The 26,893-nt window shown below is 32.1% G+C and overlaps 3 protein-coding genes and 1 non-coding gene across 4 annotated transcripts; 3 read left to right on the top strand and 1 right to left on the bottom strand.

Moving 5' to 3' along the window:
- Positions 1-6,270: 6,270 nt before the first annotated feature.
- On the bottom strand, positions 6,271-10,608 carry LOC118048316 (serine/threonine-protein kinase PCRK1). Its single transcript, XM_035057926.2, has 5 exons — positions 10,328-10,608; positions 9,207-9,670; positions 8,717-8,977; positions 8,261-8,383; positions 6,271-7,278 (listed from the first exon to the last, which is right to left on the bottom strand). Exons 2-5 carry the CDS (start codon positions 9,585-9,587, stop codon positions 6,763-6,765), a joined length of 1,281 nt encoding a protein of 426 aa, XP_034913817.1. The 5' UTR covers positions 9,588-9,670; positions 10,328-10,608; the 3' UTR covers positions 6,271-6,762.
- A 3,246-nt stretch (positions 10,609-13,854) lies between these two features.
- LOC118048315 (putative white-brown complex homolog protein 30) lies at positions 13,855-21,549 on the top strand. The gene is made up of 14 exons (XM_035057925.2): positions 13,855-14,411; positions 14,499-14,575; positions 15,055-15,324; positions 15,425-15,488; positions 15,591-15,737; positions 15,887-15,921; positions 16,461-16,534; positions 16,833-17,746; positions 18,309-18,605; positions 19,196-19,666; positions 20,194-20,342; positions 20,563-20,852; positions 20,959-21,095; positions 21,184-21,549. The coding sequence occupies exons 1-14, from the start codon at positions 14,176-14,178 to the stop codon at positions 21,338-21,340; spliced, it is 3,318 nt and encodes a 1,105-aa protein (XP_034913816.1). The 5' UTR covers positions 13,855-14,175; the 3' UTR covers positions 21,341-21,549.
- A 2,617-nt stretch (positions 21,550-24,166) lies between these two features.
- LOC118048314 (uncharacterized) lies at positions 24,167-26,893 on the top strand. The gene is made up of 7 exons (XM_035057923.2): positions 24,167-24,586; positions 24,689-24,785; positions 24,870-24,985; positions 25,072-25,116; positions 26,029-26,054; positions 26,236-26,371; positions 26,501-26,893. Exons 1-7 carry the CDS (start codon positions 24,199-24,201, stop codon positions 26,614-26,616), a joined length of 924 nt encoding a protein of 307 aa, XP_034913814.1. The 5' UTR covers positions 24,167-24,198; the 3' UTR covers positions 26,617-26,893.
- On the top strand, positions 25,483-25,587 carry LOC118048580 (U6 spliceosomal RNA). Its single transcript, XR_004687491.1, has one exon. It is a non-coding gene; the product is annotated as a U6 spliceosomal RNA (small nuclear RNA).

Consider the following 26,893-nt stretch of genomic DNA (forward strand, 5'->3'; position numbering starts at 1 on the left):
ATTGGACTTAATAATTTGTTTTGATTTACTTTATACGGAGTTATTAATATCTCACGATCCATATCATATATTTGATAGGTTAACCTAAATTGATCTAAGTTAATCCAATATGTCGCCGTCTCAATATTTAAAATAAAATATTTATTTAATTGAAAATTGAGCCTTATAATTTATTTGAATTTGACTTTTATGTTGTAATCACATCTTATGACCTAAGTTGTAAATTCAGCAAGTTAACTCAGATCGATGTCGTCTCAATATTTTTCTTAAAAAATATATCATCTTAAATTATTTTAGTTAAACTATATTTTTATTGATTATCTGAATTGTCTTTAAACATATCAAGTTGAACGGATTACAACGAGCCAACTCAAACATGGTTTTATTTGAAAGGAGTTTTATGCATTTTAACAAAATTAATTAATTTAAAAAATTTCATCAAATACAACTTCTAATGTGAGTAAGCACTTCAAAAAAACTTGGAGAGGGGACAAAGGATGTGTTTAGGAGCGTGATGGCAGTAGTTTTTTCAAAGCATTTTTTAACTCTAAAATGTATTAAAATAATAATTTTTTATTTTAAAAAAATTATTTTTAAGATCACCACATCAAAATAATATGAAAACACCAAAAAAGTATTAATTTGAAAAAAAGAATAAAAAAATTTCAAAATTTTTTTTTGAAATGCAAAAACATAAGGTCTTAAAGAGGTGTTCTTATCTAGCACCGATATTATAATATTTTTCAATTAATTATTGGAGAGCTGAAAATATTTTTTTTGACAACAAAAACAATACAATAAATACAAGAATTTATTAGAAATAATTTTTAAATTAAAATACATTTCACTCTATGTTTGTATAATTTTAATCCAAATTAAAGGTTTTCTCTCTCTCTTTATCCTTTTTATTTTTTATCGACAAAGATGCGTTTGATCTCAGATATTTTTCTAAAGAAGAGAAATCTTGATGTTAATTGAACTATAACTGGTCCTATTATTATTATTATTATTTCGGTGGATGACATAATGCAACGCACCTACTTTTTCCTATGCGTTGACACAACACGCAAAATCTTCCAACCACCACGGCAAGAAAATATTACTCAATGAATGACCTCCACTTATTGGCCGCAATTTTAATGCCTAGAAGATGATGTTGATGATTGAATTTTTAATATTTAAAATATTTTTTATTTTAATTTTTTATAAAACAAAATTTGAAACACGGCATATTAGTAAGTAACGCTTATAACAATTTTATTTTGTTTGGTGGTGTAGTTTTTGATTATTTTTTAAAATATTTTTTTATTTAAAAATATATTAAAATAATATTTTTTAATTTTTTAAAATTATTTTAAACATTATCCCATTAAAATGATTTGAAAATATTAAAAAATATTAATTTAAAATAAAAAATTAAAATTTTTTAAAAATATTTTTAGAACATAAAAACAAAGAAAAACATGTAACTTGCTGCAGAAGTCTATGCTTGCCATAAGAGGTACAAGAGTTGAAAATGTGTCATGAAGCAATAGCTTTTTTCAAACTTGGATAACACCTCCTTCATGCATAACAATAAAATTTCTGCGTTACAAGCAAAACCTGCAGTCAATATGAACTCTTTTTTTTTTTTTTTTTTTTTTTATCCTTGTTCACTTTTGGATGGACAATACTAATAAACACTTTAATATGAAGTGTTGAGGAAAAATGTGTTTCTATTGGAAGTGAAGTTTTCTTTTTTATATAGTTGATTAATTAAATTATTAAAAAGAAACTCGATCTTTTAGTGTAATGCAATATTGATGCATTGTGTAATGCTATGATACAATCTACAATATATAATATATATATATATATATATATATATATTATTCTTGAAAAAATTACACGATACACACGAATAGTTGAATTTTTTATTTTTTTAAAATTTAATCATTTCAAGTCGTGTTGGTATAGTTTTATAATTTTGAATCTCAAGAGGTTGGTCTAGTAGCATTTAACTAGGGATTTTGGAGTTTGCTCCTTTTAAGATCTCAAATTCAAATCTCACTAATATTAAATCTCCTTAGACCATGAGTTGCAGGGTTTAACCTTATATAAAAGCTGATTCTCAACAGTAGAAACTTAGTTTGGTACGTATAAGATACCCATCGTTTTAGAAAAAAAAAATTCTATATTTTTAAGATTTGTTTTGATTAATATACTCTTGAGATATCATAAAATATTCCAATTTTAATTTCCTTAATGAAATTTTAGATTATATTAAAGAATTAAAACAACATTGGCCAAGATTAACACTAGGAAAAACATAGAAATTTTAATTTTTATTGTTCAAAGGGAGTGAAAAACTTACTTTAGTCTCTAAATTTTTTTTTTTTTTAAAAAAAATTGATCCTTTTTTTTTTACATCTCATTCTTAAAAATTTATTTTTATCATGTTTCAATTCATATTATTTCAGAAAGAGAGAAAATGTAATCTAAAAATATAAAAAAGATAAAATTATTTGGGTGGTCATATTGCAAAAGATCAGATCTTAATGTTAATTGGTTCACTTCAAAGAGACAAGTTCAATTGAGGTTGTTTTGCTCTTCAAACATGTTAGAAAAAAGCATATTAAGACCCAATAATTTTTTTTATTCAATTTAATTTACAATTTTAAGCTCAATATATCATTTTTTTTTTGAGGTTGGAATGGCTTTATATAGGTTTTTAGAGTATTTATAAAATGTTTTTAGATTAAAACAAGTTAAAATTTGACTTTTTAGAGTTCAAAAACTCAGTCCATGACTTTTGAAACACTAGAGGTAGCTGAAATTTAAACAAGAAAATGATGCACCTTCTTTCCAAGTGGACGACACTTTTTTTTTTTTCATTAAAAAAATAGCATAGACATCCATTTAAAAAAATAAAATCAAGTGCGTGGGCTTGGATTTTTTCTCTTAGGCTAGGCGTGTAGACCCATCTTTTCAAGCCTAAATACGCCTAGGTTTTTTTTTTTTTGTTAAATAGCTCCTAATATTTATTTTATTTTATTTTATTTTCTTAATTTTAGAATAAAATTTTCTTTAAATCAATATATTAATATGTTATTTTTATGTCATAGTTTTAAAGAAGATTTGGGTATTATATAGTAATATTAACAGTTATTTTATGAACAATTATATATTAACCTAACATGTAGATTTTTTTAAAAAAACTTGCTCATTAGCATTCAATGAGAAAAAAAACAATGTATATTTTATTATTGCAAGATTTTTATAAAATTTGCTTTAGGTTTATTGTTCTTATATGTATTTCATACATGTGAGTGAAAATAATCACTTTGTAATTTTATTTTTTTAATTACAATCTGCTTTTCATGATTATAATAAGTTTTTATTTAAAAAATAATACTTATGAAAGAAAAAAAAAAGTTTTTGTCAAAACAAAAAAGGAAATATATGAAAAGTGAAATTAAGTTTTTTTATTAAAAATTTATATTTTTTCTCTAATTCAAATCATCAGAATTTTTATGAGTATTTTTAATTGGGATTTTTTATTTAATAAATCATGCTACTAATAAAAAAAAATACGTAATTGTAAATACAAAAGAGATTAAATGAATAAGAAACGACAATTTTGAATAGGAAATACATTTTTTCACCAAAATCTTATTCATTACCTTTCTTATGAATATATATTTTAATTTCTATATAATTAAATAAAAATAAATTTTTAAAAAATGCTCTATAACAGCGATTGAGTTCTATAGCTAATAACTACTAATCCCAAAAGTCCTAGAAGGATCAAATGAATATCACTTCTCTAGATTGTTAAGTTAAACTTTTCCTTCATTCGCAAGTAATTTGATCGTTAACATCTCAAATCCTAGAAAACAAAATTTATAATGATGTTATGTATTAAAAGAAAAATAAAAATGATTTTCTTTACACTTTAGAAAGGAAATTTGAATTAAAAAGGTTAGATAGGATGCAAAGTTTGGATTATTAGGTTTGTTTTTATACCAATTTTGTATATTTAATTTGTTTATAAGAGTACTGGATATAATTATAGAATCGTTAAACTCTCCATCCCTTCTCTTATCTTAGGTACTGGATAAAATTTCAATTAGGTAAATGTTATATTATTATTATTATTATTATTATTATAAAATACTATAAAATGCACAAGGAAAGTACTGTAACTTGTAACTTTCCCCATTATTATAATTATATAATTATTATATTATATTATTATAACATATCCTAAAAATACTGTAGTTGTGTTTTTTTTTTCTTTTAATGATTTTTTTTTTAATTTAGTTTATTAATATTATTATTTTTTATTTAGTTATTAGACTTTCATTATACGGATATTTGATTTGACGAGTTAACTTAAAATTATTTTTCTTTTTAATTAATTTTTTTTTTTTAGTTTAGTTTGTTAATGTTAAATTTCTTTCTATTTAATTATCAGATTTTGATAACACATATCTTGGGCTTGACGGGTTAACCCAGTTAATTCTGGGTAAACCTGTCAATTTTTTTTTTTTTCTATTTAATTATCAAACTTTTATGATATGGATCTCAAGGTTTAACGGGTTAACCTGGTTTGAAAGGTTAATTTAGTTAATTCAGATTTTTTTTCTTTTTCTTCATTAGTTTTTTTCTTCCTATTGATTTTTTTTCTTTTTTAATTATCACACTTTTATGACATGACCTTGTAGCCAGACTCACATTCAATGTTCTTGGATTCCGATGTTCCAGCCAGACTCATTTAAACTTAAGTCATGTAAATTTAATATTATTATTAATATTATAAATATTACTCTTTGGTCAAGCATTGCAATCAAATCTAAAACTATTGGGTATAACTTTACAGAAAGACATAATACTTTTAATTTTTTTTAATATTTTTATATTAAAAAAATTTAACCCATAACATCACACAGGTCATGTAACTAGTTAAAACTCTAAAAACATGTGGGATTTTTCATGTAGTAAATTGCTATTGTGTTGGGGCTGTATTATGGACTTAATGTGCATCTAATATTTTTTTTTTATTTTTATTTTTTATTCTTTTTTTTCACTTTCATTTTTTAGGACTGAATTGAAAGTCAATTTAAGTTGAATTATTAAGTAAAGACAAAAATAAAAGATAGAGGAACAAAGTAAAAAGAGTAGAGAAAATAGGTAATAACCCAAAGTTAAAAAAAAAAATAGTTTGATCCCTATACTTTTCAATTTCTATTTTTTTTGTCCATTTGGTTTTTGAAATTTCAATTTTGATCTAGTACTTCATTTTTTATATTTTTTAGTTTTTAATTTAAGAGATGTCGGACTTTGATTATAAAAAGAAAAAGGCCTTGGTTAACATTGATTTAGGCCATAACAAAGTTCGATCTTGGTGTTAATGAGTTCTCAATTAAGAAAGTCTCACCTAGATGTTATTTAGTCTTTCCACCACCTAAAATAGTAGATTTGAGCTAAGGAAGTTTTTTTGGTTTTGAGTTGATTTTGGATTTATAAATTGATGTTTGGGTTATTTAAAGTCATGTTCAAGTTTATCAAGGTGAATAAGATGTTTTATAAATATTTTATGTTAAAATGAGTTTCTAGATCAAATAAACAAAATCCTTAATTTTTTAGCTACCATTGTGGTAGGAATTTAGGAAAATACAAGCAATATGTCACAATGATGTTATTAAGGGCCTAGCTTGTTAAGCCTGGCAACATTTGATCTCTTTTTTATTTAGTTTTTTTTAATTGATACTTTTTATATGTATTTTTTTAAATGGTTTTTAATTTATATTTAAATTAATACTTCTTTTTTCTTATTTATAGTTTTTTTTTTATTTTTTTCATGATATCAAAAAATACATTAATAATATTTACATTTTTATTCTTTTACATTAAAAAATAAATTATGTAACTCATAACTAAATGAGTCAAATAAACATATTAACATTTTTTTTATATATTTATTAACACAAATAATTCTCAATTTATAAATTTATTTAATTAGATAATTGTATAAATTTTTTAATATATAATTAGGGTATTTTTTGTTGTTAAAAAACACTGAAAAACCCAAAAACTGTATATTCATTTATTCTGATTCGCAGCAAAACACAGATTAAATAGCTAATCGGGTGAAATTGCCACCCCTCTACCTTACCTGCTAGAAACAGAGATGATGAAGAAAAAAAAACCTTAGTTCAAGCACACCAGGGCCTTGAAGCCTAGAATAGGGAACAGGGCCTAATTTCAATTAGTAAATAACGAAGACAATAACAAACGAGGCAACGACAATTTTACATAAACAACTATGTAGTTCGAGGAATCGATCTTCAAACATTCCAATCTAAAAAAAGTTACAAGGAATGATATGATACTCATTAGTAACTCTCCTGTAAAGTGGTAAAATTAGGCAAACATATTCTACTCAAGACATACATTGAAGCATGCAAAACCCACCAAAGAGTGTTTACATGTCGCAGTGCTACAACCTCGGGAAAGTTTTCCAATGCAGACCAGCATCTACTAACATTCATTAAATTCTGGACCAGCGATGCACTTATTCAGAAGCAGGAATCTAGAGCTGCTCTTATACCTTCCCTTCAATGATTTCTACAAGTTATTGTGTATATAAAAGTTTTTCAACTAACCTTGTTGATCAGCCAATAAATGATGGAAGCCTTCCAGCTTCAAAAGGTTTTTCCTATTTATACTCCAGCAGCCACAAAACCTACCAGACAATAAATCTGCTCGAGTTTACTGCAATTAGCGTGTTCTAACATGCTTTGGATTCCACATCCAGCCAAACCAGCCGCTTTCTTCAGTTTTGAGACCTACATTTCTCCTTTTATTTTTTGCTGTGGTGCCGTGAGAAGTTTTTATGGGTGCTGAATTCTTGGAGGACTGCTGGGCACTTTCGGTCCCTGTAGATGCATCTACAATCTGATTCATCTTTTCCAACACCTCACTCATCTTGGGACGTAATTTTGGGTTTCTAACTAAGCATCGGTTGGCTAAATTTGCAAGCTTGTGCGCTGACTTGAGGATGTCTTTCTGCTCAAGCCTGGGATCCACTATTTGCTTGAATTTCTTGGCGTCTGATAGGTATGGTCTTATCCATTCCAAGAGCTTCTGCTCATTCTTGGGTCGGTTTCGATCCAAAGGGCGCCTTCCTGTAATGAGTTCATAAAGGAATACCCCATAGCTCCAGACATCACTTTTGGATGTGAGACGTCCTGTTTGGACGTATTCAGGAGCTGCATATCCCATAGTTCCTACAACCTGATGGAAATAACCAACTGCAATTATTGCACGAGAATTAACAGTTTTGATTATAACAAAAATGTTAACATAGTGTTAGTGCACCAACCTACAGCCAAAGCATAAAGTCTAAACTGCATTCTGAAAGGAAAAAAAAGAATGAAAAGCATAACTAAAAAAATTCTATTCAGTTTCTGAGTTATTTAAAATGAACCCGTTTCTTCTATCATGTACATGGAAAAGGTTTACGCATTTCATAGTTCCCAACCTCTATTGTGCAAATTCCTTTGAGGCAAAACCCAGACTCCCAAAGACACGCTAGTACACAGAACTAAAAGCATCCTAATCACAAGAAAGAATAAAAAGAACAAACATGCTGAAGCAGCTCTGATGCGCCCTATTAAACAAGCAAGCACTCAAATGAACAATTTCCCAATAGCTGTTCCATTATCTTTGGAATGGCCAGGTTTAATATATTTTATTCTGTTAGATGAGCTTATCAAGTACACTGGAAGCAGTAAAATAAGGCTAGGTTTGGGTCCTGGAGCTTGATAGTAGGCCGATTTCCATCTATATGAGCCTTTCGAACTGCATAATGCCTAGAATGCAAGGTACTCAAATCCATGCAATCACTCTATTCCAGTTATCCGCATATTGTGTTGGGATCAATAAAACTAAACAATCCCGAAATCCCACAAGAGATAAGGAAAACTGTATGATTTTCAACTGTCATATTGATGCAGCTTTCAAAGGGATAGTTGGGTGATCAAAAGCAGACCCAGATAAGATAATTGACTGCACAGGAAATATGCAGAATATATAAGCAACATAATTCAAGATTCTATTCCGGTAATTAGCTCAGTACTGATGAAATTTTAGGAGATTTCAAAGAGTAAATCCCATCCAGATATTGAATAAAGGTTCATTTCTAGCATGCTAAAAGTAAGCACCAATTGGTGAAACGGATATCAAGTATCAATTAGATCACATTGCCTGAACATACCGCAGTTGAAACATGAGTCAATCCTTCAGAAGGTCCTAGCCTTGCCAACCCAAAATCTGATAGCTTGGCGTTCCACTGCTCATCTAAAAGAATGTTTGATGATTTGAAATCCCTGAAGATGATCTATGACAGTCAATTAAAAAAAAAAAAAACTAGTCAGCATTATTAATTAGGCTTGATAGCTTAACCACATATCACAGATTACCACAAACTTTAATTAATTGTTCACAATTGACTTTATGTAGAAATCCCTCACCCGCAACCACATTTAGGCTCTTTTTTTTTTCTTTCTTTTACAGGGAATAAAAAACTACAGAATTTTAGAAAAAAATAGCAAGCTACAAGAACAATGTTGGGGAGATCGGAAATGAAATGCAACCTTGAGAAAAATGAAGCATTTCCACAGGGGGCTGCCAAATCTTAGGTGTACTGAAATGGAAATTTGAAACACCATACCTGAAAATCCATTTCTTCATGTAGATACTTTAAGCCACGAGCAGCATCTTGGGCTATCCTCAGTCTCATGGCCCATGGAAGAGGTTTATCTGATCGGATGGATAAATGGTCCTCAACACTTCCCTTAGGCATAAATTCATATATTAGAAGCCGCTGCATTCCTCTTTCATCTTCATCCGCACAGTAACCAACTAATTTGACAAGGTTCGGATGCTCGACTACTCCAAGAACATTTACTTCGGTGATCCATTCTTTGTGCCCCTGCCAACCAAATGGTGTGAGCTAAGATTAAGACTGCTTAAAACACAAGTATAAATGCAAGACTGTCATCAGCTCAACAAAGCATCTTTCAGAAAACTGTGGGCAAATCTTGAAATAGATTTTTGTTCTAGCAATGGAGATACCTTTGAAAGTATAGCAAAATAAATATCTTCTACAATTCTATCAATGACATTAAAAACTAGGTGTTGACATGAGGAATAAGACTTGCCTGCACCCCTCTTTTACCCAGCTGTTTCACAGCAATTTCAAGCTTTGTAGTTGGATCCTCGGTGCTCTTAATAGATCCCTTATAAACGCAACCGAATCCACCTTCTCCAATCATGACAGAACGGCTAAAATTCTTGGTAGCTGACTTAAGCTCAGAAACTGTGAACACTCTGAGATTGCTGGGCCTTTGAGACATGCTAGGAAGTGAGGGCCTAACCATGGACTCTGTGCTGGTACCAGAGACATTTTGAGAATTCAATTCAGAACCAGATCTTCCTATTTCACGATCAGCACCTGGAGAATTCACAGATTGAACAGGGACTGACTTTGGAGTTTTTGGTTCATCCGTCTTGTCTCCACTGTGGAATGAAAAGCACTTCATTGCCCCCAACGAATGCGCGTGGATAAATCTGGTTGTCACGAATTCAGGAGCGAAGAAAGAAAGCCTTGATAAGATGTAGCAACCTAAAAACTCAAAAACAACAGTGTTCATTAGAAAATTGTCCACAAAATAGAATGCAAAAGGAAAGTATAAAAACAAAAGCTGCACAAAATATGATGTTCATTCTCAGGATACAGTGGATCAGATCATTAGCAATAGTTGGAAATCAAAATTCTCTCTTTGCATATTTTTGCGAGGTTAAATTTGAAAACCAACCAGAAACACCCGCAAGATTGATTTGTGCAAAAAAAGGTACTAAAAAACAAAGAAGGAGAAAGAAAAGAACAGGACAGAGCTTGTGGTTCACTTCTTGCCGGATTCAGGAAATTGATAACCAACAAGATTTCCCAGGTTCATGCAACATAAGCAACATAGAAAACAAGAATAACCTATATGAAATTAAAAGCCATGAACAAGTCAATAACTACTGGCTCAATACTGTCTGCTTTCTTTTGATCATTTCTGTCGAGATATTTACTGTTCTCATTCTCCCAATTCCAAGGTTATCCTTCAATGAATTCAAAATCAAGTGAGAGTGAAATCAAGAAATCAAAATTAATACTGGTACTGATACAATCTATTGACACACACAATCTCTCTATCAGTAGCAAAACAGCAAGACCATCCAAATTTGCAGCAAAATAAAGGTGCAAAAACCTGGAGAAGCAGGCAAACCTCACCTTCAAATCTTCCTAGACGGGATTGCTTAACCTCAGTTCCCAAACAACGAGTAATTTGAGAAGAGACCCTTCAGTCAATGTCCCAAAAAGACCTTAATAAACTAATTATTTAGATCAAAAGGCCTCAAGAAACTAGTGAAAGTCTGCAGTCTATAGTCTAGACACGGCATCTTGGTGTGGAAGTCAGCTGACCCAAAAAAAGCGAAAGGGACCCATGTCATTATTAAATAATAGTATTTAATTAGATACGGTGAAGACATGACAACCTTGAAAATCGAATTCTTGCTTGCTCCGCTGGTGTGAATAGAGTAGAGGGGAATTACATGGAGAGGGAGGGAGGGACAGGACAGTGTTGTAAGTCTTTTGTGGGCCATGGGCATGAGTCATCCAAGTCAAGTCGGTTTTGGATGGAATTGGCACCCATTCAACATGCTTGCCTCTTCTTTCATTCCACGTTTGATTATGGAGTGATTAATTAAATTAATAAAAACAAAAACTAAGGGAGGGAGAAGATGTATTACTATAACTCTTCAAGATATTTGTTTTTTTATTTAAAAAAAATTATTTGTTTTAAATTAATTTTTTTAGTGTTTTTAGATCATTTTAATATATTAATATCAAAAATAATTTTTAAAAAATAAAAAATATATTTTAATATATTTAAAGATAACTCTAAAAAGCAATATTATTATACTTTTAAACGAAGACTCATAACACTATATTGAAATAATATTAAGATGAACTTACCACTGCCCGATAGCCTTTAAGCAAGAATTTGGAGGTAAGATAATTATTTCATGATTAGTTTTTTAATTTTTTAAATAGTTAAATTACTAAAATACCTTGGAGATAAAAAAAAAAAAAATGGCTTAATTAAAAAGATTTTGTTGCCTAAAATGATTTATTAGCTGCCGCTGGGAATCAAACTACCTACCTCAAAAGTCATGTCAGTCGTTAACTACTAAGCTACAACAGTAAGCTTGCTACCAAATGTCTAAATTAATATATTAAAATGGTTAATTATTCATATGAACAATTAGACCAAACCCACTCATCCTTAGTTGTATGGATATTCATTTGGTCAGGTATTTCAAGGTCAATGCCTATTGTTGCACGTAAAATGTACTAAATGTGAAATTATTATATTATTACACTACAGATTAAATGGGACCAATGTATAAAATATTATAACTGCAATCTTCAACTGTTTTTATTTGGTCCTTAAAGTTATCACAATAGTTCAATTTGGTCCTTGTAGTGTTTTATTTTATATTTCCGATCCCTGTACTTTTAGGTATTTATGTTTTGGTACTAAAACTTTATCCCTTTCACATCTCAATCACTAGATATTAAGAAGAAAAAAAAAAGCTGTTCAAAAACAAAACAGAGAGAAAAAGGATTTAACCTTGATGCATTGTAGCTATATAAAAAAAAAAAAGAACGATAATGATATTTTTAATGAGTTTGTCTTTGAGAATGGAGCTTTGTCCATTTTATTTTAAAAAAACTATGTTGCCATTTATTTTTTAAGTAAAAATAGGTATGATTGAGTTTTTTTCTTTAAAGTTAGGCTTGTAGGTATGGCTTTACAAGTCGGTGTGTTTGGACATCGTTTTAAGCCTGGATGCACATGAGGTTCATTCATTTGGCCCTTGATTTTATTTTATTTTTTATATTTTAAAAATTAAAATCTATTTATAAAAAATACTACAATTATATTTAAAAAATCACTCCGTTATGTCATTTTATTTAAATAATATTAGTGTTTTTTATGGTAATATTTGCAATTGGTTTGTGAATAATTATATATTAATCTATTCAATTAAAAAAATGGCACATGAATATTACAATGAGAATAAAATATAAGTTTTATTATTGTAAATTTTTATATGGTATTTATGAATCAATTACTCTTTTATTTTTACATGGAGACGCATGAAAATTATCAAGACACGAAGTTTTTATTTTTGTTGAAACTTTCTTTTGTATCATTTTTTGAATAATTATTTTTTAAAAAACATACTTTAAATAAAAAGACATGTTCTTGCGAAAAATAAAACATAAATGAATACATATTTTTTTGTCATGAATTTAAATTATTAGAATTCCTGTGAATATATATTTTAACTACCTTAAGTTTGATTGAAAAAAAAACATATTGTTAGTAAAAAAATACATGTTTTCTCAAAAAAGAAAAATAAATGTGTAAATAAAAAAAAAGTGTTTTTTCTTTTGGGTCAAGCACGTGGGTATAGGCTTGTAAGCCTAAGTTGTTTTTTAAATACCAAGTTCATTTACATTGTCCTTGATATATATATATAATAAAATTCTTTTTGGATAAATAATTACAATGATATTTATTTTTTAAAAATAATTCAATTATGTCATTATCTCTAAATAAAACTCAAGCTTTTTTATGGTAATATTTGCAATTACTTTATGAATAATTATATAGGAATCTTATATGCAATTTTTTTAAAAAGAAAAAATATACATGAATATTCAATGAAAATAGAAATATATATTTTTTTATTTTTTAGTATGAATTTTACCATGGTTTTCACAAATTAATTACTCTTTTATTTTATTTTTTTCATATAAACAAATAAAAATTGTCAATATATGATTTTTTTTATTCTTTATTGATACTTGCCTTTTAGATCACAATAGACTTTTATTTTAAAAAACATGTTTTCTTCAAAACAAAAAAAATAATGCATAATTAAAAGAGGATTTTGACTCAAGAAATAAATATTTTTTTTTTGTCATGAGTTTACATTGCTAGAATTCTTGGGGATATTTATTTTAATCACATTAATTTTTTTATTAAAAAATCATGTTGTTTATAAAACAAGACTTGTTTCATCAAAATAAAAAAATAAATGCATAGGTAAGAAATGAGGATTTTGACTAAACAAATACATTTTTTCTCTAATTTTTAAATCATTGAAGTTGTTTTAAAAATTTATTTTAATTATTATAGGATTAAATAAAAACTGATTCTGCTTCGCTCTTTCGACAAATCATTGTATCCATGTCATCATAAGATTCTATGTAGCTTACATAGCAGACAGTTATAAAATATTTATATGTTCATTTATTATCAACTTTGGGCTTTAATTCTTGATCATATATTTTTGAATTTATTATATTACTTTTTATTTTTACTGTTAGAGTGGAAATACGGGTAAAAAAAAATAAAAGATATTAAAGGTGATTATGAATGTGAATGTGGTTGTTTTTTAAAGTGTATATTTATTTAGATATGTATTAAAATAATATTTTTTTTTATTTTTTAAAAAATTATTTTTAATATTTAAAATATATTAATTAAAAAAAAAATAAAAAAATTAATTTTTTTTAAATATCTTTAAAATATAAAAACAAACAGTTTCAGGTGACCTGTACATGGCACTGCATCACCTTTTTAGGCACTCACTTCTCCCCGCCATTTCTTGATCCCTAAAACCAAGGACTCCCTTTCAAATTCCAACCCAAACAACTCACTCATTTGCTTTTGACCCTGAAATCTTCTCTCTCTTCTCTTCATTACCGCCACCATCAACCTCCATTGTTTTCTAACATTCCACTCTCATTCTCGAGCTCCCATTGGATTGGTTGGTCTTTTAACTGATAAGATTCTTAGTTTTTTTTTCTCCAATTCTTGCCATATGTTCTTGTTCCATCAAGGTTTATAATTTTCCATCATAAAGGATGCCATAATTGATCCCCAATGGATTAGTCCAAGTTTGAGTGCTCAAAGAAATTGGAATGTGGATTCTTAATTAGTTGTCATTGGGTGGTCTTTCCAAAAGTTCTAGTTTGGGGACCTACAAAGACTTGTGGAAATGAGTGCACTGAAGATCAGAAGTATTTGTCGGGTGTCACGTTTTCTATCGTTTCTTATTGTTGTTTTCAATCTATTACCAAATGCGTTTTGTGTTGATGGGGATGATTATAGTCAAACAGGCAACCCAGCATTGCATCCTATTATTACTGATATGGTCTACAAAAGGCTTTCAAATCTCTCTGTAGTGTTCGGTGATGATATAATGGATAGTCTGAGCTTTTGCATCAAGAATGTGTGAGTACTGTTTCTTTTCATATCTAGCTTTGCTTTGCTTTAATTTATTTATTTATCTTTTTTTATAGTGAATTCCTTGAATTTCAGGAAAGCTGATTGGAAAAGAGCATTCGATTTTGAAGGGGACTTGGATTTCATAACTAACTGTATCAAGAAGATTAAAGGTATGGCCATTTAGACTAGTCATTGCCGTGATGCTTTCTAGATGGATAAATAATGCAACAATGACATATGAAGCTTTACAATTTTGAGATGTTCAAAGATTCATGCCATCATTATTCAAAGAAGGGGGGGACAAAAACACTGTTTTGGTCTGTTTGAAGGAGTGAAAATTGCAAATGAAAAATGCATCAGCTTCTTATAAGAAATTGAACGAAGGTGTTGCATGAAAATGAACGTCGTATCCCCCAGAAATGACCAACTTGCCATTCAGGAAAAACTACACCAAGTCACATATCACGATGAGATGCTTGGATGGTTTGCTTGTCAAATTTATGGTGGACAACAGGATGATAAACAAAGTCCATTGGAAACAAACATTTCAAGTTTATTTTGTTGAGGGTTCCTTCGCTGTGCTGACAAATTTTGTATGTTTGTATTTGTTTGTCTAGTTTCTCATGATGGCTTGTGATTCACTGAACAGGAGATATCACTCTGAGATTGTGTACAGCAGCAGAAATCAAATTCTACTTCGGTAGTCTCTTTGGAACAGAGCAGACTCCCTATTTAAAACCAAATAAGAACTGCAATTTATCCTCGTGGCCTAATGGGTGTGAACCAGGATGGGGTTGCGGTGCTAATCCAAATCAGAAAATCGATCTCTATAATTCAAAGGACATGCCTTTAAGGACTCGTGACTGTCAACCGTGTTGTGAGGGATTTTTCTGCCCCCAAGGTCTTACCTGCATGATACGTGAGTATCGTTGCTACTGCTGTTTTTGCAATGTACAACTATACATGTCCATGATATTCCAGTGCCCTTTCTTATTGTTCTTGTGGTCTTGTAAATTCAGCTTGCCCATTAGGTTCTTATTGTCCATCCGCAAAGCTTAATAAAACTACCGGAATGTGTACCCCGTAAGTTCGTATTTTTGTCCTTGAAATCCCTTTCTCTTCCTCTTCCAAACCTTTTGTGGTTTGTCATAGAGCGTAGTGTTTATTGGTAGAGAAATTTTGCAGATATGGTTACCAAATACCCCCTGGACATCCAAATCATACTTGTGGTGGTGCAGATGCATGGGCTCCTGTTGCGATGAGTAGTGAAATTTTCTGTGCACCAGGATCATTCTGCCCAAGAACAACGCTTAAAGTTCCTTGCAGTAGTGGGTATTGTTTTCTTTATCCCGAAACTCAATGTATTTAATCGCTCACAACATGAATCTGTTGCTAGATAATGCTAAGCTTGAATCTCATTAGATGATGCACCATTGTAGTGCTTAGCATCACTAACTAATCTTTTGTATTCATGAATACAGACATTACTGCAGGATGGGCTCCACTTCTCAAATATGTAAGTTTTTGGTTATTTCTGGTGATATGGAAACTTGTGATGTTTTAGAATTCAGTGCTGAAGAAAAAGGATTCTAGCTTTTCAAGTCTTCCTAGTCCTAGTAGTCTGCGAATCACGATGTTTGGCAGAACCAACGAGATCTCAGAGTCAAATCTCAGTGAGAGGAAGCAAGCATAACGATAGAAGTAGATCATATGTTCTAAATACTTCTCATTTAATAAATTTATCAATATAACAAAAATTACAGGGTTGTAATTTTCTTCTTACCACAAAATTTTCTGATAGTTAGATGCTTAAGCAAGAACCAGGAAACATTTTGCATCGACCTAATCAGTATATATACCACTCTAAGACAGTTTGAAGCACCACACCTTATATCAACTGCTGCTTGCAGATACTTTTTATCATCCTCCAGAACTCACTGTTTGTTATTTATTTTCGCTACACTGCACATCTCAGAAAAAAATACTCATTTATTTTTACTTTGCAAGGCAAGGGATGAATATTTGACTAAAAGATTTTTTTGGATCATTTTGCAGCGTGCTTCAAGTTAGTCACATGCCATCCTAATACTGCAAACCAAAACCTTCATGCATACGGAATCATGCTTATTGTAAGTTATCCTCATTTAGTCTTTAGAAAAGAAATTTGATTGCAGAATAAAAAAATTCTGAATTGTGGCTTTGAACTTATATTTGCTTTTGATACCATGTCATTCAGAATTGACTTTGGGGGACTTTATTTCATTGCTCTTTTAACTTACACTGATGAATCTTGGAAACTCTTTACTACAAAAAAAAAGAAGGTCCTCCATAATGAAATTTAGCATCCCCTTTCAAAATACTTGTTGATCGTTCCTTGTGGATTAACTGGATCCGCCAGTATCTGACATTGTTCACTTGCCTATGCAGGCTGCAGTGACTACTCTTCTTCTCATTATTGTTAACTGCTCTGGCCAGGCTCTCTCTACACGAGAAAAAAGAGCAGCTAAATCCAGAGAAGCCGCAGCAAGGCAAGCACGAGAAACTGCACAAGCACGTGAAAGGTGGAAAGTTGCAAAAAATGTTGCCAAGAAAGGGGGATCCGGGATGCAAGCACAGTTGTCCCAGACATTTTCTCGCGGAACATCTGGATTTAAAGCAGAGCAGCCAAAGGTTTCAGATGTGGGTAAATCTCAAACTGAGGTTGCTTTGTTACCACCTATGCCTTCAGGTACTGCAAGTGCATCGTCCGGAAAAGCAAAGAAAATAGAACCAAGCACCCTTACAAAAATGATGCATGCTCTTGAAGATGATCCTGATGGTCAGGAAGGATTTAAATTGGAGATTGGAGACAAAAATATAAAAAAGCAAATGCCAAAGGGTAAACAATTGCATTCTCACACCCAAATTTTCAAGTATGCATATGGTCAGATTGAGAAGGAGAAAGCTATGCAGCAGGACCAAAAGAACCTGACTTTCTCAGGAATAATTTCAATGGCTACTGATACTGATGTCAAGACTAGGCCTGTGATTGAGGTTGCATTTAAGGATTTAACCCTCACGTTGAAAGGAAAAAAGAAACATCTGATGAGGTGTGTCACTGGGAAAATCATGCCTGGCAGAGTTTCTGCTGTCATGGGACCATCTGGAGCTGGCAAGACTACTTTTCTTTCTGCCTTGGCAGGAAAAGCAACTGGATGCACCATGACAGGCTCAATTCTCATAAATGGGAAGAATGAATCAATCCATTCATATAAGAAAATTATTGGTTTTGTTCCACAAGATGACATTGTTCATGGGAATCTGACAGTGGAAGAAAATCTGCGATTCAGTGCAAGGTGCCGGTAAGCAACATCTAACAATTTTTGCTAATGTATTCATTATTACTCGTGTATTTTCCCATTTCCTTTCCCAAGTGCAAGTAATTATTGTTTCTACATGGAGAAATATAAAGAGTACAGTAGCATATATAAGCAAAATCATTCTGCTCATGGTTTCATAACTGTAACTCAACTCAACAATTACATCTGCAATTTTCAGATCTGGAGAATGATGCAATTTTCTTTTCCCACGTAAAAATATGTAACTTAATCTTGATCCAGTTTTATCTGTTGTTTTTGGTTAATGTTTTTCCTCTCAAATCTGGCTTATTGAACACAAAAAACTCTTGAAATTATGCTTAATTTTGATAGCCAGGCTCCCAGTCTATTAACTTGGCATCACAAACAATCATCAACTTTTCAACTTTCTCGCTGAACTTCTTCCCTTCAACTGCTATTGTTCATGTGGCATCTTCCCTTCACAGTTTCTTGAATTCTCTGCTTTGCAGTTAATTTCTACTGATTCTGCTACTCCACTCTTGTTATATTTTTTCTAATATTTTTCTTGTTGGGCTTCTTACTGGAGATTATCTGCCGACATGCCTAAAGCTGATAAGGTTCTGGTTATTGAAAGAGTTATTGAGGCATTGGGACTGCAGACAGTGAGGGATTCTGTGGTCGGGACTGTGGAGAAACGAGGAATTTCTGGAGGCCAGAGAAAACGTGTGAACGTTGGGCTTGAAATGGTCATGGAACCTTCACTGCTGATTTTAGATGAGCCCACATCTGGTTTGGACAGTTCATCATCACTGTTACTTATAAGAGCTCTACGACGTGAAGCACTAGAAGGGGTAAACATCTGCATGGTAGTACATCAACCAAGGTAAGTTTCTTCTCTCTCTGAAGCCAAAATGCCATAGAGATATTCCCTCCTGTAAACTATCAAATGCTTGATAATTGTATCTGGTTCTCTAATCAGTGTAGCTTGGGCAACAAAAGAAGAAAAACACAAGGTGTGACTTATAGCTGATAAAACACTGCCCCTTGTTGCAGATGTTTATTCTTCGTAGTTTGTACGTAGCCTATCAGATTATTGAACTTCCACAACCCCTTAAATTTACCACAAATATACTGTTCTTGAATAATAAATAGTGAAGAGTAAAATGGAAGTTCATAACTCGGTGTAAAGCCTTTGCAATCTGCATCTGAGGAAAATAAAAGATTTGCTAGACAAGCTACTACCATGAGATCCCAATGCAGCCCTTTCACTTTTCTAACTTAATGTGAATGCTTAAGAAACTTGAAAGGTGATGCGAATGAATAGTAAGACAGAGAAAGGGATCATCTGAATACTTATCTATGAAGTTATGTTTCAATTCTGGCCTTTTACATGAGCCATGACAATGGTTTATTCATCATAAAAAAATGACCCAGAAATTTTCTGGATTTAATGGTTTGTTTCTTTTGATTCAGCTATGCCCTGTTCAAGATGTTTGATGATTTTATACTTCTGGCAAAAGGTGGCCTCACTGTTTATCATGGATCTGCAAAGAAAGTTGAAGAATACTTTGCTGGCCTTGGGATCACTGTACCAGAGCGTGTTACTCCTCCAGATCACTATATTGACATTCTGGAGGGTATAGTGAAAACAAACTCAAATGTGACTCATGAACAACTACCTATCAGATGGATGCTGCATAACGGGTATCCAGTACCACCAGACATGTTGCACTATGCTGATAGCATTGGTGCAACCTCTTCTGGCTTAAACTCAAGTGCTGCGGAGTCCACAGAACAATCTTTTGCGGGGGATTTATGGGCAGATGTTGTTTCTAGTGTTGAGCTTCATCGAGATCATATAGAACGCAACTATTTGAAGTCTAAGGATTTATCCAACCGAAGGACTCCTGGAGTTTCCCGTCAGTATAGATATTTCGTTGGAAGGTATGAAATCAATTATTATTTTCTATGTAATAAGCATATGTGAGAAAAGGTTGTCTAATTCCGAGGCATTTGTTGAAGTCAACTCATATCCTCTAAAGATTATTTCATGACTAAGTTGGCTTAACTAGCTCTGATAATGTAAAACGATAATTCAAATGTTGGGTAGAGCTCAATTATTCCAGGCTTACAAATTAATAAGCAACTTTGCTTTGGAAGATGCAGTTTTAAGATAATCAATTTTGTTGGTCATTTCTGAAACCCCTAAATCCACAAGGTGCGTATTTAGTTACTAAATTATGATGTGATAAACCAATGAATATTTGCTATATTTTACATGCAAGGGAAAAAATTTATTTTGTAGGATTTATAGGCATTTACTCAATTAAGCTCAGTGAAGGCAAGATACCTGTTGGTTAAACTGGTATTTTGTGGTCCAAAATTCATCGATTATTTGAAAGAACACTGCATGGCTGTGCAATTTGAAGTATTTTTACAGACATTTTATTCTACATATCGTTTCTTTTCAGGATTTGCAAGCAACGACTACGAGAAGCTAGACTACAAGCAGTTGACTATTTGATTCTATTACTGGCTGGAGCCTGCTTAGGAACTCTTGCTAAGGCGGACGATGAAACATTTGGGTCCCTTGGTTATACTTACACTGTCATTGCTGTATGTAAGTTGTCAAACACAAACTTGTTAACTTTGCCATATTAGTAATGAAGTTGATATGCTCTTGATCAAGAATAAGGGGATGGGAATTTGTTTTGCTTCTTCCAGGAAACTATAATCCTCTCTTTAATCTCAATAGTTTAGGAAAAGAGTTTTCTTTTAATTAAATAAATATGTTGTGCTGTGTTCTTTCTCATACATGCAATCTTCATTTCTGATTGCAGCGCTGCTATGCAAGATTGCAGCATTACGATCATTTACGCAGGATAAATTACATTACTGGAGAGAGAGTGAATCTGGAATCAGCAGTCTAGCTTATTTTCTATCAAAAGACACAATTGATCATTTCAACACAATTGTCAAGCCTCTAGTTTATTTATCCATGTTTTATTTCTTCAACAGTCCTAGATCAACATTTGCAGACAATTATGTAGTTCTGCTTTGCCTAGTGTACTGTGTGACTGGCATAGCTTACATTTTTGCAATCTACTTTGCACCAGGTCCTGCCCAGCTGGTATGTCATAGAAGATTCCACTGATCATTTCGTAGCGCTTTTCCATACATGTAGTTTCTTCATTTTCTACCAAATATGCTCCAAATTCTGTTTTCACTTCATGCAGTGGTCAGTGCTTCTTCCTGTTGTCCTGACTCTTGTTGCAAGCCAGGAGCAAGATAGTAGTATACTGGTGAGGCATTTGGGATATCTGTGCTACCCAAAGTGGGCTATGGAAGCTTTTGTTATTGCAAATGCTGAAAGGTTTGTCATTGTGCCAGTAACTTGGCTTCTCTCTAGCTAATTCGAACTACCCTGCCCGTTTAACGTTCTCTTGCATTATGTATTCTAGATACTCCGGTGTCTGGTTGATAACTCGCTGCAACTCACTGAGGGAAAATGGCTACGATCTTGGTCATTGGGGTCTCTGTCTACAGCTTCTCATTCTGACCGGCATACTCAGCCGTTTTGCAGCTTATTTCCTGTTGGTGACCTTCCAAAAGAAGTGAGTTGGGAAATTACATATCGTTCTTGTCCATGTTCTTAGTGTACAAATCAGAGTTGTTCAGTTTTGATACCCTTGTAGAGATCATACAAATCCTCAAAAGTGAATACAGCAGATATATAGCTAACACATTAATTAAATTAGTCTTCTAGATCAGCTGTAATGATCCAACATAAGTTCTGCAATCCTGTTGTATTTTATTTTTAGAGAAGCAGAGAGCTGATACTTTGTTTTTTTTTTTTTTTCATTTTGTATGATGCAAGAAATAAAAAAAGAAAAATCAATTCCCCAGGGGCCGTTTGGGATTGAGGTGTGACCTGCTTTTCGAAAAAATTCAAACTTTTTTTTTTTTTGCTAAAATTGAGTTCGGTTTGTACTTTCTGGATCGTTTTGATGTGCTGATATCAAAAATAATTTTTAAAAAATAAAAAAACATTATTGGCATGCTTTTCGGCACGAAAAGCTATTTGAAAAGCAACAGCTACCACACTCCCAAACACCCTCTTATTAATACTTGTGGTTTAGATTTTATTCTCTTTGTAATTCTTCTCTCAACTTGATAGTTTCTCTCTTTATCTATGCTAATCACTCTTTTACATCCACGTTTGTGTGTATATATATATATAAATTCAACACAAACACATGGGCTAATGTATTTCCTGAATAAATAACTAATATCTTGTTTTAAAATATTTTTATTTGTATTTTTTATTTCAAATTAATTTTTTTTAATATTTTCAAATTACTTAATGTGTCGCACCCGACATCGCGGCGGCCCACATAAAATAATTCTCTTGAATTATGGAAAAAGAACAGATTTATGGCATCCGGTTCTTTTAGGAAAAAAATGTCTTGTTTAAGGAGTCGCCACCTAGTATTACGGTCACTAGGAACCCTAACTGGTCAACAGAGATTCTACGGTTCGGGACTGGTTACGTAAAAGGGAAGATATTATCACCCCTTAAACGTTCTGCCTAAGGCAAACTGCATTGTTGTTTTTGTCTTAAATTGCTAAATTTTATTGGTTTATGTTTTGACGATTTATTCATAATATTCCTGACTCTGGCGTCAGTGAATATTTAACTACGGATAATTCCAACTCTGGCGTTGGTAATTATTACATAGTTAATAAAATAAATTTAGATTAATATTTTTAAACTCTGGCTCTAAAACTAGTGAATAAACTAAATTTACGCATTCACATATTTTTTTTATTTTTTTGTTTATATAATTAAATAGAAAAGGACAAAAATAAAATAAAATAAAATAAAATCAGTGTTTTTTATTTTATTCCCGACTCTGGCGTCAGTGAATAAATAAGTAAAAAAAAATAAATTTATTTTTTTTATACATGCCCATATATTTTTTTTGCTAAATAAAAAATAACGAGTAAAAATAAGAAAACTCAAACCAGTATTTTATTCCTGACTCTGGCGTTGGTGAATAAACCAGTAAGTTTATATTATTTTTTCATGCATACAAATATTTTTTATTTTTTATTTCTCCTTTTTTTATTTTTTTTTATTTTTTCTATTTTTTTTCTATATTTTCCTATTTTTCATTAATGCATGGCTCCTGCTATCAAATTAAAAAGAAACAAACAGCAAGATTGAAGTAAAGAAAAGCGGGAGAAACAGAGCAGAAGACGTACCTGTGCGTTTGCGGAGGGTTTGCGCGAGGTTGCTGAAGGCAATATTTCTGGTCCGTATATGTCTCTGTTTCAGCTTAGTTTTCTTCGTCTTTTTATATGCTCTGTTTTCAGAACACCGTCTCTCTCTCTCTCTCGGTTCGTTTCTGTGTTCGCTGTTTTAGGCTGGTATTGGCGAGAAAAAGGTTTGATTCCGGTGTGGGATTCTAAAAAGGCTTGCAAATTCGGCTGGTATATGTGTGTTTCTCTCTTCTGGTTTTCGTTCGTCCCTCTCTCTCTCTCTAACTCTCTAACCAGCCCCTTGCTCTTTGGTGCAGCTCGGTTTATATAGGACTTGGTGGGTTGGTAACGGGTCGTAGGCTGAAGAACGACCACCATTAAACGCTCATAACTGAGGCCAACGGACGACCATTACTGCTGCAACGTTCGGCTTCCTTTACTGTGGAAAACGGTTGCTGGTTTAAAGAAGAAGATGAACAGCGTCTTCAAAACGACGCCGTTTTGGAGACAGCAGTGGCCATTTTTACTTTGACCCTCGAAGTTTCAAAACTTTTGTAATTAAGCCCCTGGTTTAAATGGTAATTAGCCCCCTGCATTTGCGCGCCTTTTTCAATATAATCCTTGGATTTTAATTTCGCAATTTGGACCCCAATCGTTAATATTTCTTCAATTAAGTCCCTGATTTCATTAATTTAATTAAATCCAAGTCCAAAACTTAATTAGATGAAACAATTAAACCCTTGATTAGATGAATTAAATTAATTCCAAGCTTAATTAAGTCTAAAAATTTATCAATTCTTCAATTAAACCCTTAATTGGATTAAACAAATTAATTCCAAACTTAATTAGATTAATTCCAAAGTTTAATTAAACCCTAAAACTTCCAATCATGTTGCCCTTAGCCCAAATTTTAATTCATTCTTTACTTATTTCATTTTACTTGTTTTTATTATTTTTATCATCATTTTTTATCGTTTTTTTTTTAGTAAATAAAATAAATAATAATAATTAAAATAAAATTGGTCAAAAATTGGGTTATGACATAATGTATTAATATTAAAAATAAATTTTCAAATAAAAAAATATTATTTTTAATATATTTTTAAACAAATACCACTTTAAAAATAAAAATAAATTTCTACCTCGATTAAAACGGATTCCGTCCATCCTATTTATCAAGCAGTAAGCGCACGTTTGAATTTTTATAGAGAGAAATGAAATCAGCGTTTCGAAACGCCTACTTCTTCACAGTCTCACTCTCTCGTTCCTTGAACCCTAAAACAAACCCAAACCTCAACCTCTCTCCCATTTTCCACAAACTCCCTCTCCTTTCCACCACCACCACCTATCTTTCACTCCCTCTCCTCATTTCTCGTCACCGAAAAGCACCAGGTCGCTCATTCTCCACAACTCTCTCCATGTCAGGCGGTGCTGATTCTCCCTCAACCTCACTAGATAAACAATTCGAAGAGCTTCGCTCGAAGCTAGAAGAATCAGGAAGATTGCGCGAAAAGATTCGAGCTGTTGTCTTAGAGATCGAGTCCACCACTCGACTCCTGCACTCTGGTCTCCTTCTCGTTCACCAATCCCGTCCCGTTCCAGGTTCTAAAGAAACGACACCGTTTTCTTTTATCTTAATGCTTCCTCCTTCTAAGAAGTAATTTTTACTTGCATTTTTTTAATCTCTTGTGTGATTTGATGCAGAGGTTTTAGAGAAAGCAAAGGCGCAAATTGGAGTGTTGAAGGGGTTATATGATAGACTTGCTGAAATCATCCTCGAGTGTCCTGGTCAATATTACAGGTAGTTAAGAATCTGGGACATTTTTATTTTTATTTTTTTAGCTTCATTTTGGTGTATTTGGCTATTGATTGCCTTATGGTATAGGTATCATGGTGATTGGAGGAGCGAAACACAAATTGTTGTTTCTCTGCTGACTTTTATGCATTGGTTAGAGACTGGCAATTTACTTATGCACACTGAAGCTCAGGAAAAACTTGGCTGTATGTTTTTCTTTTATCTTGTTTACGAATCATGATTAGTTAATAAACGCTTGCTAATGCTTTCGTTTTTCTTGTTGCTTCTGCAGTAAACAGCATGGAGTTTGGTTTGGACATTGAGGACTATCTTATTGGTAAGTATTTTTTTCAAAATAAAAAATAAATAACATGTTTGATTTGTGTGGTAATGTATATGGATTAGGTAATTAGACTTTGTTCTCATGGTGAAAGTGGGTTTGCTTGAATATACTCAGGGTTTCTGGTATACATGTAAATATATGTTCAAATACCAAAGCAAGTAAAAGAATTCAAATATTCACATGAATGGCATATAAAAATTCAGGTGGTGGTGGTGTCTGATTGTTTGTGATTGCGTGTTGACCTGCTTAGCTTATAGCTGCAGGTTTTGTCCACTTGACTTGATCAGCCAATGCTGACCAGTATCAGGAGGCCACTCTAACGAAATGCTTATTCCTGTGAATTAAATACCAACACGAAATCAAACTGTTTGAAGGTTGACTGGCCCATGGTAGAATGATATAGAGAAGATTATGATGGCTCTTGCCCAAGAATGGCATGCATAAATTGAAATGGTTCAAATTTTTTACTTGTCAGAAGAAGTAACAAGTTGAAATCAAATAGTTTATTTTGAAATTCTGGGCGCTAAAACCATGATTCAAACTCCTAAACCTTTCCTTTGTTTAAATTCTTGATAATAAATTTTCAGTTCATGCTCGTGTGTTGTATATAATGCCATATAACCAAGATACCACCAATGGATCTTTTCATGCATGTATCTGTTTCATTGTTAGTGGCATGCCTTATACCTTCCTCTGCTAACACCCTGGTATAAAGATATTTAGAAATATGGTAACAAATCATTCCTGATAACACCTGTTTCAGTTATTATAATATGTAATACCTATCTTAATTGCTGCCTGTTTCCAGATAATCAGTCTTTGTTTGTAGGATGTGAAGTATCCTGTTGTTGGTAATTCCGTTCTTTCACTGGAAATGCTGATGTTGAAAATTCTCTGTTTATACAGGTGTCTGCTTTATGTCCAATGAAATGGTAAGAGTTATCTTCAGATTTCCAAAAGGATAACTTATGCTTACAAGCTGCAAGTTCATGGAAATTTAAGGAATCATGGGCAGTGGATGTGCTTCAGTCAGTCTGTTGAAATTACATGTGAGCAATTGATAAAGTTTGCAGAAAAGGGCTTTTAATGTGATTGTTTGTATGTTTTTTGCAGCCTCGGTATGTTGTGAACCAAGTGACCGCTGGGGACTATGATTGTCCAAGAAAGGTGTTGAAGTTCATGACAGATCTTCACGCAGCCTTCCGCATGCTCAATCTCCGGAATGATTTCCTGCGCAAGAAGTTTGATGGTAGCCTCCTTTTTTTCATTTTACTCATTTTATTTAGCCCTTTCCTCTTGCCTGGTTTTCTTGAATAATTTTAAATCTAAATGTCATTGTATATGAGTTGCTTCATGAGTATTTTCTCTCCTGTATCAGGCATGAAGTATGACCTACGGAGAGTTGAAGAAGTGTACTATGATGTTAAGATCCGAGGTTTGACAGCTACTGGTGATTCAAATGGCAATCAAGGAGTTGTAGAAGGTGAATCATAGGTTATAGAACTATCAAACTGTTGGTTACCTCTCCACTCTCCAGCTATATAAAATACTGTAGATTCACTCTTCTGAGGGATGGTCCAAGGAGGATGGTGATACCAATAGTAACTGTATGTGTTAATCCGGAATTTGTTTTCTCAAGGTGAGGGTGAATAGTTTTGATGAAAACTCTCTTTGAATCTGTGCATTGTGTTGTTCTCTTTGGTTTTTGATGCAAAAGATTCTGAGATGGAAGGCTCCCTTCATTATTCAAAAGAGTAAGAGGATTTGAAAA

This window comes from Populus alba, chromosome 6 (genome assembly GCF_005239225.2).
Source record: "Populus alba chromosome 6, ASM523922v2, whole genome shotgun sequence".
Taxonomy (NCBI): Eukaryota; Viridiplantae; Streptophyta; class Magnoliopsida; order Malpighiales; family Salicaceae; genus Populus; species Populus alba.